The 10,781-nt window shown below is 56.6% G+C and overlaps 1 protein-coding gene across 1 annotated transcript in view; it reads right to left on the minus strand.

Moving 5' to 3' along the window:
* Window positions 1-10,778, minus strand: part of GBA2 (glucosylceramidase beta 2) — a 29,565-nt gene extending 18,787 nt beyond the window's left edge. Inside the window, exons 1-7 of the mRNA XM_060263526.1 lie at window positions 10,609-10,778; window positions 10,439-10,530; window positions 10,237-10,352; window positions 6,963-7,181; window positions 5,629-5,868; window positions 555-657; window positions 321-474 (exon numbers count right to left, since the gene is read on the minus strand). Of these exons, the coding sequence (XP_060119509.1) occupies window positions 321-474; window positions 555-657; window positions 5,629-5,868; window positions 6,963-7,181; window positions 10,237-10,352; window positions 10,439-10,530; window positions 10,609-10,763 (1,079 nt within the window). The 5' untranslated portion in view covers window positions 10,764-10,778. The remainder of the gene's footprint in view (window positions 1-320; window positions 475-554; window positions 658-5,628; window positions 5,869-6,962; window positions 7,182-10,236; window positions 10,353-10,438; window positions 10,531-10,608) is intronic.
* Between the last annotated feature and the right edge of the window lie 3 nt (window positions 10,779-10,781).

A 10,781-nucleotide genomic window follows, 5' to 3' on the forward strand; every position in this document is an offset into this window, starting at 1 on the left:
CCCCCAGCCTCAGCAGAAGTGCTTGGGGCACCAGCAGGGACGCTTCCCCCCTTCCCAGGAGATCTACCCCAGTCCTCCCCGCCACCTCAGCTCAGTGGCCTGATCCTGGCCCCAGTCCCCCGGGGGGGCCCTGGACTCCCAGGCCAGAACTTCAGCCGCAGAGCCCAGGAGCTGCCCGCCAGGGGGAGGGGCAGGGGAGGCAAGCCTGGAGGCGGAGGCAGGCCCCGCCCCCACCGGAGTTTCCGGATGTCCCCAGACACACAAGCATACAACTAGATAAACCGAAGGCAACCGCCCTGGCCTGGCTGGCAGCAGCTCACCTCTGGTGCTCCCGTTCCTTGGACCCAAAGCGCACCCGGGGCATATCCCAGGCCAGGCCGAGCTCCAGAGTCCCTTGCCCGTGGGCTGGCACCGTGCAGCTGGCACACACAGCGGCTGCACAAGCCTCCCCTTTCTCCGTTGCCTTGCTTTTCCCTACAAAAGAGAGCCCGTGTGAGTTGGAAATCTGCCCCTTTGGTGCCCTCAGCACGGCCCTCCCCAGGACTGCAGCTCACCTGGTGGAGATGCCAGCTTCCCATCTGCCAGGAGGTCCTGCCAGACGTCTTGCCCAGTGCCGGAAGGATCGAATGCTGTCAAGTGGGTCACTGTGGTGCCTGCCTAGAGATGGGAAGAAGATGAAAGCCAGCCTGTGGGCAGAAACCCAGCTTGCCAAGGCATGCCCATGGGCACTTTCACTTTTTTAGAGGATTCTTATTACCATCTCAACAAGAACACGCTAGCACAGTTTAGTGAGAATACTGATTATAAGCACTTGCAAACAGGTATAGTAATTAGGAAAGACAATTACGGGCGTTGCTCTTTAATTCTGACCTTGTTAAAATGACAATTGCCATTGGTCAAACACACACCTTCAATCAGAAGTGAAACCATTCCGGAATGCAGTCTGATTATATTTCCTGTTAGTAGTTGAACATATTCTGCCTAAAGTGTCTTGCTCTAATTTCTGTTCCATTTAATTAGAAGTCTGGCCCATTTCCCCCAAATAAACGGACACTTAGGACTGATGTGACGTATTAGGAAATGTAAACACATCCCAAGTAGAAAGGAATCCAGCAAAGACAATAAATCTCAAGCTGCTCTTTGGAACCGTTGGGTGCCCACGTGGCACTTCAGGAACACCGAAATGCAGCCTTGAACTAGCAGCAACCTGCTGGCTATTCCCAGTCCTCGTTGCACAGAACTCTGGCCCACTGCGGGACTTCAGAAGTCATATAAGCAAGGCACACAGAAGGCGCTTGGGCAGAACGCAGAAATAATTCCAGACGGGCCACTGGGTTAGTCCATAGAAGCGGAACAGAACAAGAGCCCAGGGTCACCTTGGAAACAGTTGTAATGAGTCACTTCCAAGCTTAAGGCAACATATATCTTGTCAGTCTCCACCAGGTTCCTTTTTATTATTAAAAGGGAAGCCAGCCTAAGAATCCCATAAACAGAAGACATCATAAAAATCCAGAAAGCAGCGAGGCAAACTGCTCCCGAGGACCTGATGGCTTCTCTCAAGGCAACAACCGGATCTTTACTCCGGGGGGGGGGGGGGCACACAGGTGGCCCAGTCAGGTGGGATACAGGAGTCCCCCTCTCCTAGTTAAGCCAGGCTGAATTGATAGGCAATCGTGTTAAACCTCCGGAGAATCCCAGATGGTCACTTGCAAAACTAGTTTCTAGACTTTACTGCTGTAACTATGTACTTAGAAATTTGCTTCCTTAAAACAAATAAGGCCCAACTAGAGAGACAGATTTAATGAGTACCACATTCTTCCACCTCAGTGCTCCACTTGGGGCCAAATTTGCACAAAACACTCCCCCCACCCTTTCACCGCCACCCTTCCCTGCCAGCTCCCTTCCTCTTTTCTAAGAAGGTCAAAGAGGCCCTCTGTTGCCTCCTGAGCTCTCAGGGGAGAAAACACAGCCGCAGCCACAGGCCCAACCCTCCCCTTCCGTCTCCCTGCCTTCACCCCCCTGCCCTGTCAGTCGGAACCACCAAGGTTCCCTGAAACTCGCAGTAGCCCCGCCCGCTGGCTTTCTACCCCAGAAAGGCCAAGTTCTCTCCTGAGCAGCTGAATTTCTGCTGTGTTCTCCTCCTCCCCCCCACCCCACAACTCTGTACTTTGTTGAGCGAGTGGGGCGGGGAGAGAGCAAAGTCGATGTCTGCTCAAGCACTTTGCTTGCACTTCATTGGAGGCGACGCTCGATCGTGGAGCCCAATGAAAAGCGTCCAATCTGTTCCTTGAATTTGGTCACAGTCCTCACGGTCAGTTTGCAGCTCGTGGTGCCTTGTGGACAGCACCTGCAGGGATCACGTCGTGCTTCACAACACGCAAATTTAGTCACCCTGTGCTGAGCCAGCAATTTGTGTCCTACGGCCTAAAAATTTGTGTGCCAGCACACACTAGCACACTTGAGTGGGAACACTGGTCAGGCCCCCCTCTGGAAAAGGACTGCAGATAGCAAGCCTTTCACTGCCCCCCCCACCCGCTCCATTCCCAAGAGTGGCCAGTTTTGCCTTGGGAAGGGGTTTGTGGATCTACATGTGAGAAAGACAGAGAACTGGCAGAAGAAGAAGAATTACAGATTTATACCCCGCCCTTCTCTCTGAATCAGAGAGGCTTACAATCTCCTATTTCTTCTCCCCCCCACAACAGACACCCTGTGAGGTGGGTGAGACTGAGAGGGCTCTCCCAGAAGCTGCTCTTTCAAGGACAACCTCTGCCGGGGCTATGGCTGACCCAAGGCCATTCCAGCAGCTGCAAGTGGAGGAGTGGGGAATCAAACCTGGCTCTCCCAGATAAGAGTCCACACACTTAACCATTACATCAAACTGGCCAAAAGAAGAAGAGTTGGTTTTACAGAATCATAGAGTTGGAAGGGAGCTCCAAGGTTATCTAGTCCAACCCCCTGCACAATGCAGGAAACTCACAAATACCTCCCCCTAAATTCACAGGATCTTCATTGCTGTCAGATGGCCATCTAGCCTGTTTAAAAACCTCCAAAGAAGGAGAACCCACCACCTCCCAAGGAGGAAGCCTGTTCCACTGAGGAATCGCTCTAACCGTCAGGAAGTTCTTCCCGATGTTGAGCCAGAAACTCTTTTGATTTATTAGGGTTTGTAGAATCTTTCGGGCTCAAGTGCCGTGTTCTACTGGAGAAAGTTTTCCTTCCAGACGTTTCGTTCTCAGCTGCGGAGAACATCCTCAGTGGCGTTGCATCTTTTGATTTAATTTCAACCCACTGGTTCTGGTCGTACCTTCCGGGGCCACAGAAAACAATTCTGCCCCATCCTCTCTAGGACAGCCCTTCAAGGACTTGAAGATGGTGATCCTATCACCTCTCAGCCGCCTCCTCTCCAGGCTAAACATGCCCAGCTCCTTCAACCTTTCCTCACAGGACTTGGTCTCCAGACTCCTCACCATCTTCATCACCCTCCTCTGGATCTGTTCCAGCTTGTCCATATCCTTCTTAAAATGTGGTGCCCAAAAAGCATCTCCACAAATCACCACATTTTCTGCCCCACACTTTGCTCTCTGAAGGAATCTCGGAATGGTGGCTTCCAATCTCCTTCCCTTCCTTGCCCCACAACAGACACTCTGTGAGGGAGGTGCAGCTGAGAGAGCTCTGAGAGGACTGAGACTGGCCCAAGGATACCCAGCTGGATGCAGGTGGAGGAACAGAGACTCAAACCTGGCTCTCCACACTGGAGTCCCTTAACTGCAGCCCCACGCTGGCTCTCACTCGTAACACCTCCACCCCACTGGAGGAACCCCGCTGCACATCAGCACCTGAATGCAGAAGTGTCTGGTCGGCTTCCCCAGCTGAGCAGCTTAGTACTGCAGCTTCTCCCCGTTCCCCACTGGCCTCCATCACTGTCGCCTGCTTTTAATGGCTGTTCTCAAGAGAAGGTGTCCTGAGAAGGCCCAAAAGCGAAGCTTCCGCTTAAAGGACAGAAACGCAAAGGGAACGCCCAAAAGCAAGCTTTGTTCAGGCCCATTTCCCCAGGACAGCCAACTGAAGGGGCCTCCACATGTGGCACCCCAAGCGTCTCCACAGATCATCCCTGTTGTTTCCATTTCCCCCGAACGAACTCCTGCGGATGCCGCCGAGCTCTGCAGCTCTCCCCTGGAAACGCAGGAGGCAGCTCTCAGGCAGGCCTGTAGGGCGAGTTCCTGCCCTTTGGCACAAGACTGCAGCAGCCACTGAGGCATCCTAGCTGGGTGGGGCAGGACAGCTACAGGGAAGCCGCAAAGAGCCAGCCCTGAAGAATGGCCCTCGTGCTGCTGGAACAGCCGGTTCCCCACAAAAGCCACCCGGAGCCCCTGCGAACGCAGCCCCAGCCCTCTAATGCGGAATCTGGGGAGGGATTCATATGAACATATGAAGCTGCCTTCTACTGAATCAGACCCTCCTGGGCTCATCTAAGTCAGTCTTGTCTGCTCAGACTGGCAGCGGCTCTCCAGGGTCTCAAGCTGAGGTTTTTCACGCCTACTTCCCTGGACCCTTTTTAGTTGGAGACGCCGGGGATTGAACCTGGGACCTTCTGCTTCCCAAGCAGCTGCTCTACCACTGAGCCACAGCCACATTAATGGCTCTCCAGGGTCTCAAGCAGAGGTTTTTCACGCCTACTTGCCTGGACCCTTTTTAGGTGGAGGTGCCAGGGATTGAACCTGGGACCTTCTGCTTCCCAAGCAGATGCTCTACCACTGAGCCACCGTCCCTCCCCTTAATTCGTAGAATTATGGAGTCGGAAGGGACCTCTAGAGTCATCCAGTCCAACCCCCTGCACAATGCAGGAAACGCACACGTGCCTCCCTCCCCCACACCCCCTGTGACCCTTGCTCCAAGCCCAGAACATGGCAAAAAGAGGGGGGGCCCTTTCCAGAATCCCCAGGCAAACTGGCCTGGAGAACAATGGCTGCCTGAGCCCAAAGTGCCAAGCAGCCTTTCCCTGGACATGTCAGAAGGGGCCACTAAGAGAACTCGGCCCTGACGCAGCCCTTCCTACCCCCTTCCCGTGATCTGCCTCATCCGCAGGATCTGCATTGCTGTCAGAGGGCCTCCAAAGAGGGAGGGGCCCCCACCTGCCTGATTCTCAGGACACCTTCCAAGCAGACAAGGAAAAAGCAGGGCAGCTCCTACAAGAAGCAGCCCAATTATGCCCTTCCTCCTGCCCCTCGCCCTGCCCCACGGCACCCTTGCATCGTGCCTGGGCCCTGATCCAGCTGGCGCTGCTGAGACGACCGATACTCCAAGCACCTGTTTCCCAGGCCGGCCCCCCCAGAGAGCACTTGAGGGCATTTCATGCCCCGATTCACGGGCTGCTCCCAGGCCTGAGGGGACTCCCAGCAAGTGCCTGCTCCAGAGAGCCCAGGGGGCGAGCAGGCCCCGCCCGGGAAGAAAGAGAGGAAGAGAAGAGCCAGACCTCTGTGCCACAAGGGCAGCTCGCTCGCCCTCCCCCAGGGCCGGACTGTTCCCTGACCCACAAGCCTTTCTTTGCGGGGGTGCAGCTTCCGGTGGGCCTTCCCTGGTCGGGAGCCCAGGCACTGCAGTCCCCGCCCGGCCCGCGCCATGACGCACCTTCTCCCGGGCGGAGATGGCCAGCGTGTAGGAGTTGATGGGGAGGCAGTGATGCAGCAGCACGCCCCGGACGCAGTGGCCGTCTTTCTGCAGGCTGAAGGGCTCATTCCAGTGCCCGCCTGCCCGGTCTTCCTTTGCTTCCATGCCGTTTTGGAAGGTGAACATGAGGGAGACGTCCAGGTCTTCGTCGCTGTTGTTCTCCACCTCCCAGAGAAATGCCCCCACAGGCAAGCTGGTATCCTGGGCAGGGGGGAGGAACAGCACGGCGGTCAGCGCCTCCAAGGCAGGAGCCAGAGAGGCGAAGGCAGAGCTCCTGTGTCTCTTTCCCGGGGGGTTGCTAGGGAGTGCTGCGGTTTTAAAGAAACCCAAAGCGGCCCCAACTCCTGGTCAAAGGAACATTTGGGGAGATGAAACATAAAACCCGGGCAGCCCCCCAGCCTCACCTGGGAAGCTATGAAGGGCCGACCCAAGTCGGTATCTGGATGGGGGACACCCCCCCCCGCCAATGACTGCTAAGCAAGCAGCCCCCACCCCCTCTGCTGAACGAGACCGCCAGGAGGGGGCCCCTGTCAGAGGACGGCACTCCCACCCCCACGGAAACACAACTCTCCTCCTAACGTGAGACTTTGGGCCAGTCCAAGAGTCCAGGCCTTTCCCGGGGTTGGGCGGCATGGCACTGGCCAGCAGAGAGCACGGCGCCAGCTTCCTGTGCCAGGGGGAAGACTTTGCATGCAACGGCAGGCAGCCCCGTTTGCGCAGGAACAAAGGTTGCTTCCCCTTCAGCATCCAAAGCCAAATGCAGACAGTGCACTGACGACTGTGGCCTGGCCTCCTCCTCCGCGTGTGCAGCTGGCTCAGGAACTCCGGGACGAGAGAGAAGCGTGCAAGAAACACGGGCAGCCGGCAGAGCCTGGCCTGCCCAACAACCTGCTGCTGCCCAACTCAGTCGGGACTTCCGTGGCCTGCTTCAGCTGGCCCAGCTGCCTGTGCCGGAAGGAACCAGTGCCGCCACCTCAGGGGCCCCCCTCAGGGCTGCCCGGCCAGCCCCTCCCCATGCCGCCCGGCCAGGGGGCCACAGCCCCAAGCAGGAGAGACGGGGTCTCCTGCTCTCCACCAGCCGCTGGAGGCTGCCTCCTCCCTGGCCCCGGCCGCGCAGCAGACAGCTCTGGGTGCCGCGAGCGCTCCTCGACTCCTTAGTCAGCACGGCAGACAGGTGCTCTGCAAGGAAACAGCCCTGCAGGCTCACTTTGGAGCACCTGCCATGCCCTGCCTTTCTGCCGAGCCAGCTGGCCTGGAGAGAGAGAGAGGAAGCACCCAGCCACTCGATCGCTCACCTGGTAGTCGTGGGGGATGACGGGAGCTACCTGCCGGCAAGTCAGCACCACGTCCTGCCCGGGCAGCTGGTAGACGGTCCAGGCCCGCGGGTAGAGGGCGTGGTAGAAGGCGTAGTGGCCGCAGAAGCCCCAGTTCCAGCCCTGCAGGCTGCTCGGCCGCTCCACACTCAGCACCTGCTGGTACACTGTGTGGCCCTTCCGCCGCAGGCAGACCGTGAACTGGCAAAAGGAGGCAAGGCGGGACAGAGCCCAGTGAGAGATGCCCCAAGGGATCAGCACCCCCTGCCAGCATGGGCATGGCCAGGCGTCTTGGGGGAGGGCTGCCGAATCAGTGCCTTATAACCCTTCCCTGGACAGACATGGCCTTGGGGGAGGGGGGGTTTGCCAACCCTTGTGAACCCTTGGCAGGATGGGCATAAGAACATAAGAGAAGCCACGTTGGATCAGGCCAGTGGCCCATCCAGTCCAACAATATGTGTCACATAAGAACATAAGAGAAGCCATGTTGGATCAGGCCAATGGCCCCTCCAGTCCAACACTCTGTGTCACATAAGAACATAAGAGAAGCCATGTTGGATCAGGCCAATGGCCCATCCAGTCCAACAATATGTGTCACATAAGAACAGAAGAGAAGCCACGTTGGATCAGGCCAGTGGCCCATCCAGTCCAACAATATGTGTCACATAAGAACAGAAGAGAAGCCACGTTGGATCAGGCCAGTGGCCCCTCCAGTCCAACACTCTGTGTCACATAAGAACATAAGAGAAGCCCTGTTGGATCAGGCCAATGGCCCCTCCAGTCCAACACTCTGTGTCACATAAGAACAGAAGAGAAGCCACGTTGGATCAGGCCAATGGCCCATCCAGTCCAACAATATGTGTCACATAAGAACATAAGAGAAGCCCTGTTGGATCAGGCCAATGGCCCCTCCAGTCCAACACTCTGTGTCACATAAGAACATAAGAGAAGTCCTGTTGGATCAGGCCAGTGGCCCCTCCAGTCCAACACTGTGTCACATAAGAACAGAAGAGAAGCCCTGTCGGAGCAGGCCAATGGCCCATCCAGTCCAACACTCTAGGTCACATAAGAACATAAGAGAAACCCTGTGGGATCAGGCCAATGGCCCATCCAGTCCAACATTCTGGGTCACATAAGAACATAAGAGAAGTCCTGTTTGATCAGGCCAGTGGCACATCCAGTCCAACCCTCTGTGTCACATAAGAACATCAGAGAAGCCCTGTGGGTCAGGCCAATGGCCCATCCAGTCCAACACTCTGTGTCACATAAGAACATAAGAGAAGCCCTGTTGGATCAGGCCAATGGCCCCTCCAGTCCAACTCTCTGAGTCACATAAGAACATAAGAGAAGCCCTGTTGGATCAGGCCAATGGCCCCTCCAGTCCAACACTCTGAGTCACATAAGGGGAGGGACGGTGGCTTTGGGGAGGGACAGTGGCTCAGTGGTAGAGCATCTGCTTGGTAAGCAGAAGGTCCCAGGTTCAATCCCCAGCATTTCCAGCTCAAAAGGGTCCAGGCAAGTAGGTGTGAAAAACCTCCGCTGGAGACCCTGGAGAGCCGCTGCCAGTCTAAGAAGACAATACTGACTTTGATGGACCAAGGGCCTGATTCAGTATAAGGCAGCTTCATATGTTCATATGTTCAAGAACATAAGAGAAGCCCTGTTGGATCAGGCCAGTGGCCCCTCCAGTCCAACACTCTGTGTCACATAAGAACATAAGAGAAGCCCTGTTGGATCAGGCCAATGGCCCCTCCAGTCCAACACTCTGTGTCACATAAGAACATAAGAGAAGCCCTGTTGGATCAGGCCAGTGACCCCTCCAGTCCAACACTGTGTCACATAAGAACAGAAGAGAAGCCCTGTTGGGTCAGGCCAATGACCCCTCCAGTCCAACACTCTGTGTCACATAAGAACATAAGAGAAGCCATGTTGGATCAGGCCAATGGCCCATCCAGTCCAACACTCTGTGTCACATAAGAACATAAGAGAAGCCCTGTTGGATCAGGCCAATGACCCCTCCAGTCCAACACTCTGTGTCACATAAGAACATAAGAGAAGCCATGTTGGATCAGGCCAATGGCCCATCCAGTCCAACACTCTGTGTCACATAAGAACATAAGAGAAGCCACGTTGGATCAGGCCAATGTCCCATCCAGTCCAACACTCTGTGTCACATAAGAACATAAGAGAAGCCACGTTGGATCAGGCCAATGGCCCATCCAGTCCAACACTCTGTGTCACATAAGAACATAAGAGAAGCCATGTTGGATCAGGCCAATGGCCCATCCAGTCCAACACTCTGTGTCACATAAGAACATAAGAGAAGCCACGTTGGATCAGGCCAATGTCCCATCCAGTCCAACACTCTGTGTCACATAAGAACATAAGAGAAGCCACGTTGGATCAGGCCAATGGCCCATCCAGTCCAACACTCTGTGTCACATAAGAACATAAGAGAAGCCATGTTGGATCAGGCCAATGGCCCATCCAGTCCAACACTCTGTGTCACATAAGAACATAAGAGAAGCCACGTTGGATCAGGCCAGTGGCCCCTGCAGTCCAGCACTCTGTGTCACATAAGAACAGAAGAGAAGCCCTGTTGGGTCAGGCCAGTGGCCCCTCCAGTCCAACACTCTGTGTCACATAAGAACAGAAGAGAAGCCCTGATGGATCAGGCCAGTGGCCCCTCCAGTGCAACACTCTGTGTCACAGAAGAGAAGCCCTGTTGGGTCAGGCCAGTGGCCCCTCCAGTCCAACACTCTGTGTCACATAAGAACATAAGAGAAGCCCTGTTGGGTCAGGCCAGTGGCCCCTCCAGTCCAACACTCTGTGTCACATAAGAACATAAGAGAAGCCACGTTGGATCAGGCCAGTGGCCCCTGCAGTCCAGCACTCTGTGTCACATAAGAACAGAAGAGAAGCCCTGTTGGGTCAGGCCAGTGGCCCCTCCAGTCCAACACTCTGTGTCACATAAGAACAGAAGAGAAGCCCTGATGGATCAGGCCAGTGGCCCCTCCAGTGCAACACTCTGTGTCACATAAGAGAAGCCCTGTTGGGTCAGGCCAGTGGCCCCTCCAGTCCAACACTCTGGGTCACACACTGGCAAAAAAATTGTATATATTTATCTACCTCCCTCTTGAGGCTTTGCCTGGACAGGCACGGCCATGCTGGGGGGGGGGGGAGTTTGGCAGCCCAGCGGCCCTGGGGACCCTCGGGAGGGTGGGCCTGGCCATGCGGGGGGGGGGGAGGCACCCACCTGGTCAGCCACCACGGCCTTGTAGTGGTAGAGTCCTGGGTTCAACTGCCAGCGGCAGAAGTCCCCCCGCCATCCTCGCGTGATGGTTCCTCCCCCGAAGCCCCCCAGCGGGCAGCCTGCGGAGAAGCCAGCCGGCCGGTTAGCAGCGCCTCCCTCCCTCCCGCCCTCCCGCCCGGGAGCCCCCGCCCCTTGGAGGACTGACCGTAGACGGGGCGCAGGGGCTGCGGGTTGAAGAGGTCGATGACGGGGCGCTTCTTCTCCACGCGCGTCTTGCGGTACCACCACTTGAAGTACCTGCGGGAGGAGGCGGCTCAGCTTGGGGCCCTCCCGCCCTCCCTCCCGCCCTCTGAGCATGCACAGAGCGCCCCTCACCGCAGCGCCAGGCCGAGGTGGTGGAAGGCGTCGCCGAGGGAGACGTCGCCGGCCTGGTAGGGCTTCCTCTTCTCGCCGAAGTGGTGGGCCAGGCAGAGGCGCCAGCCCCACGCCGGCACCCCGCGCCCCGCCGCCCGCCCCTCGTAGCGCCCCATCAGCGCCCCATCAGCGCC

This window comes from Heteronotia binoei, unplaced genomic scaffold, assembly GCF_032191835.1.
Source record: "Heteronotia binoei isolate CCM8104 ecotype False Entrance Well unplaced genomic scaffold, APGP_CSIRO_Hbin_v1 ptg000322l, whole genome shotgun sequence".
In the NCBI taxonomy this organism is placed as follows: domain Eukaryota; kingdom Metazoa; phylum Chordata; class Lepidosauria; order Squamata; family Gekkonidae; genus Heteronotia; species Heteronotia binoei.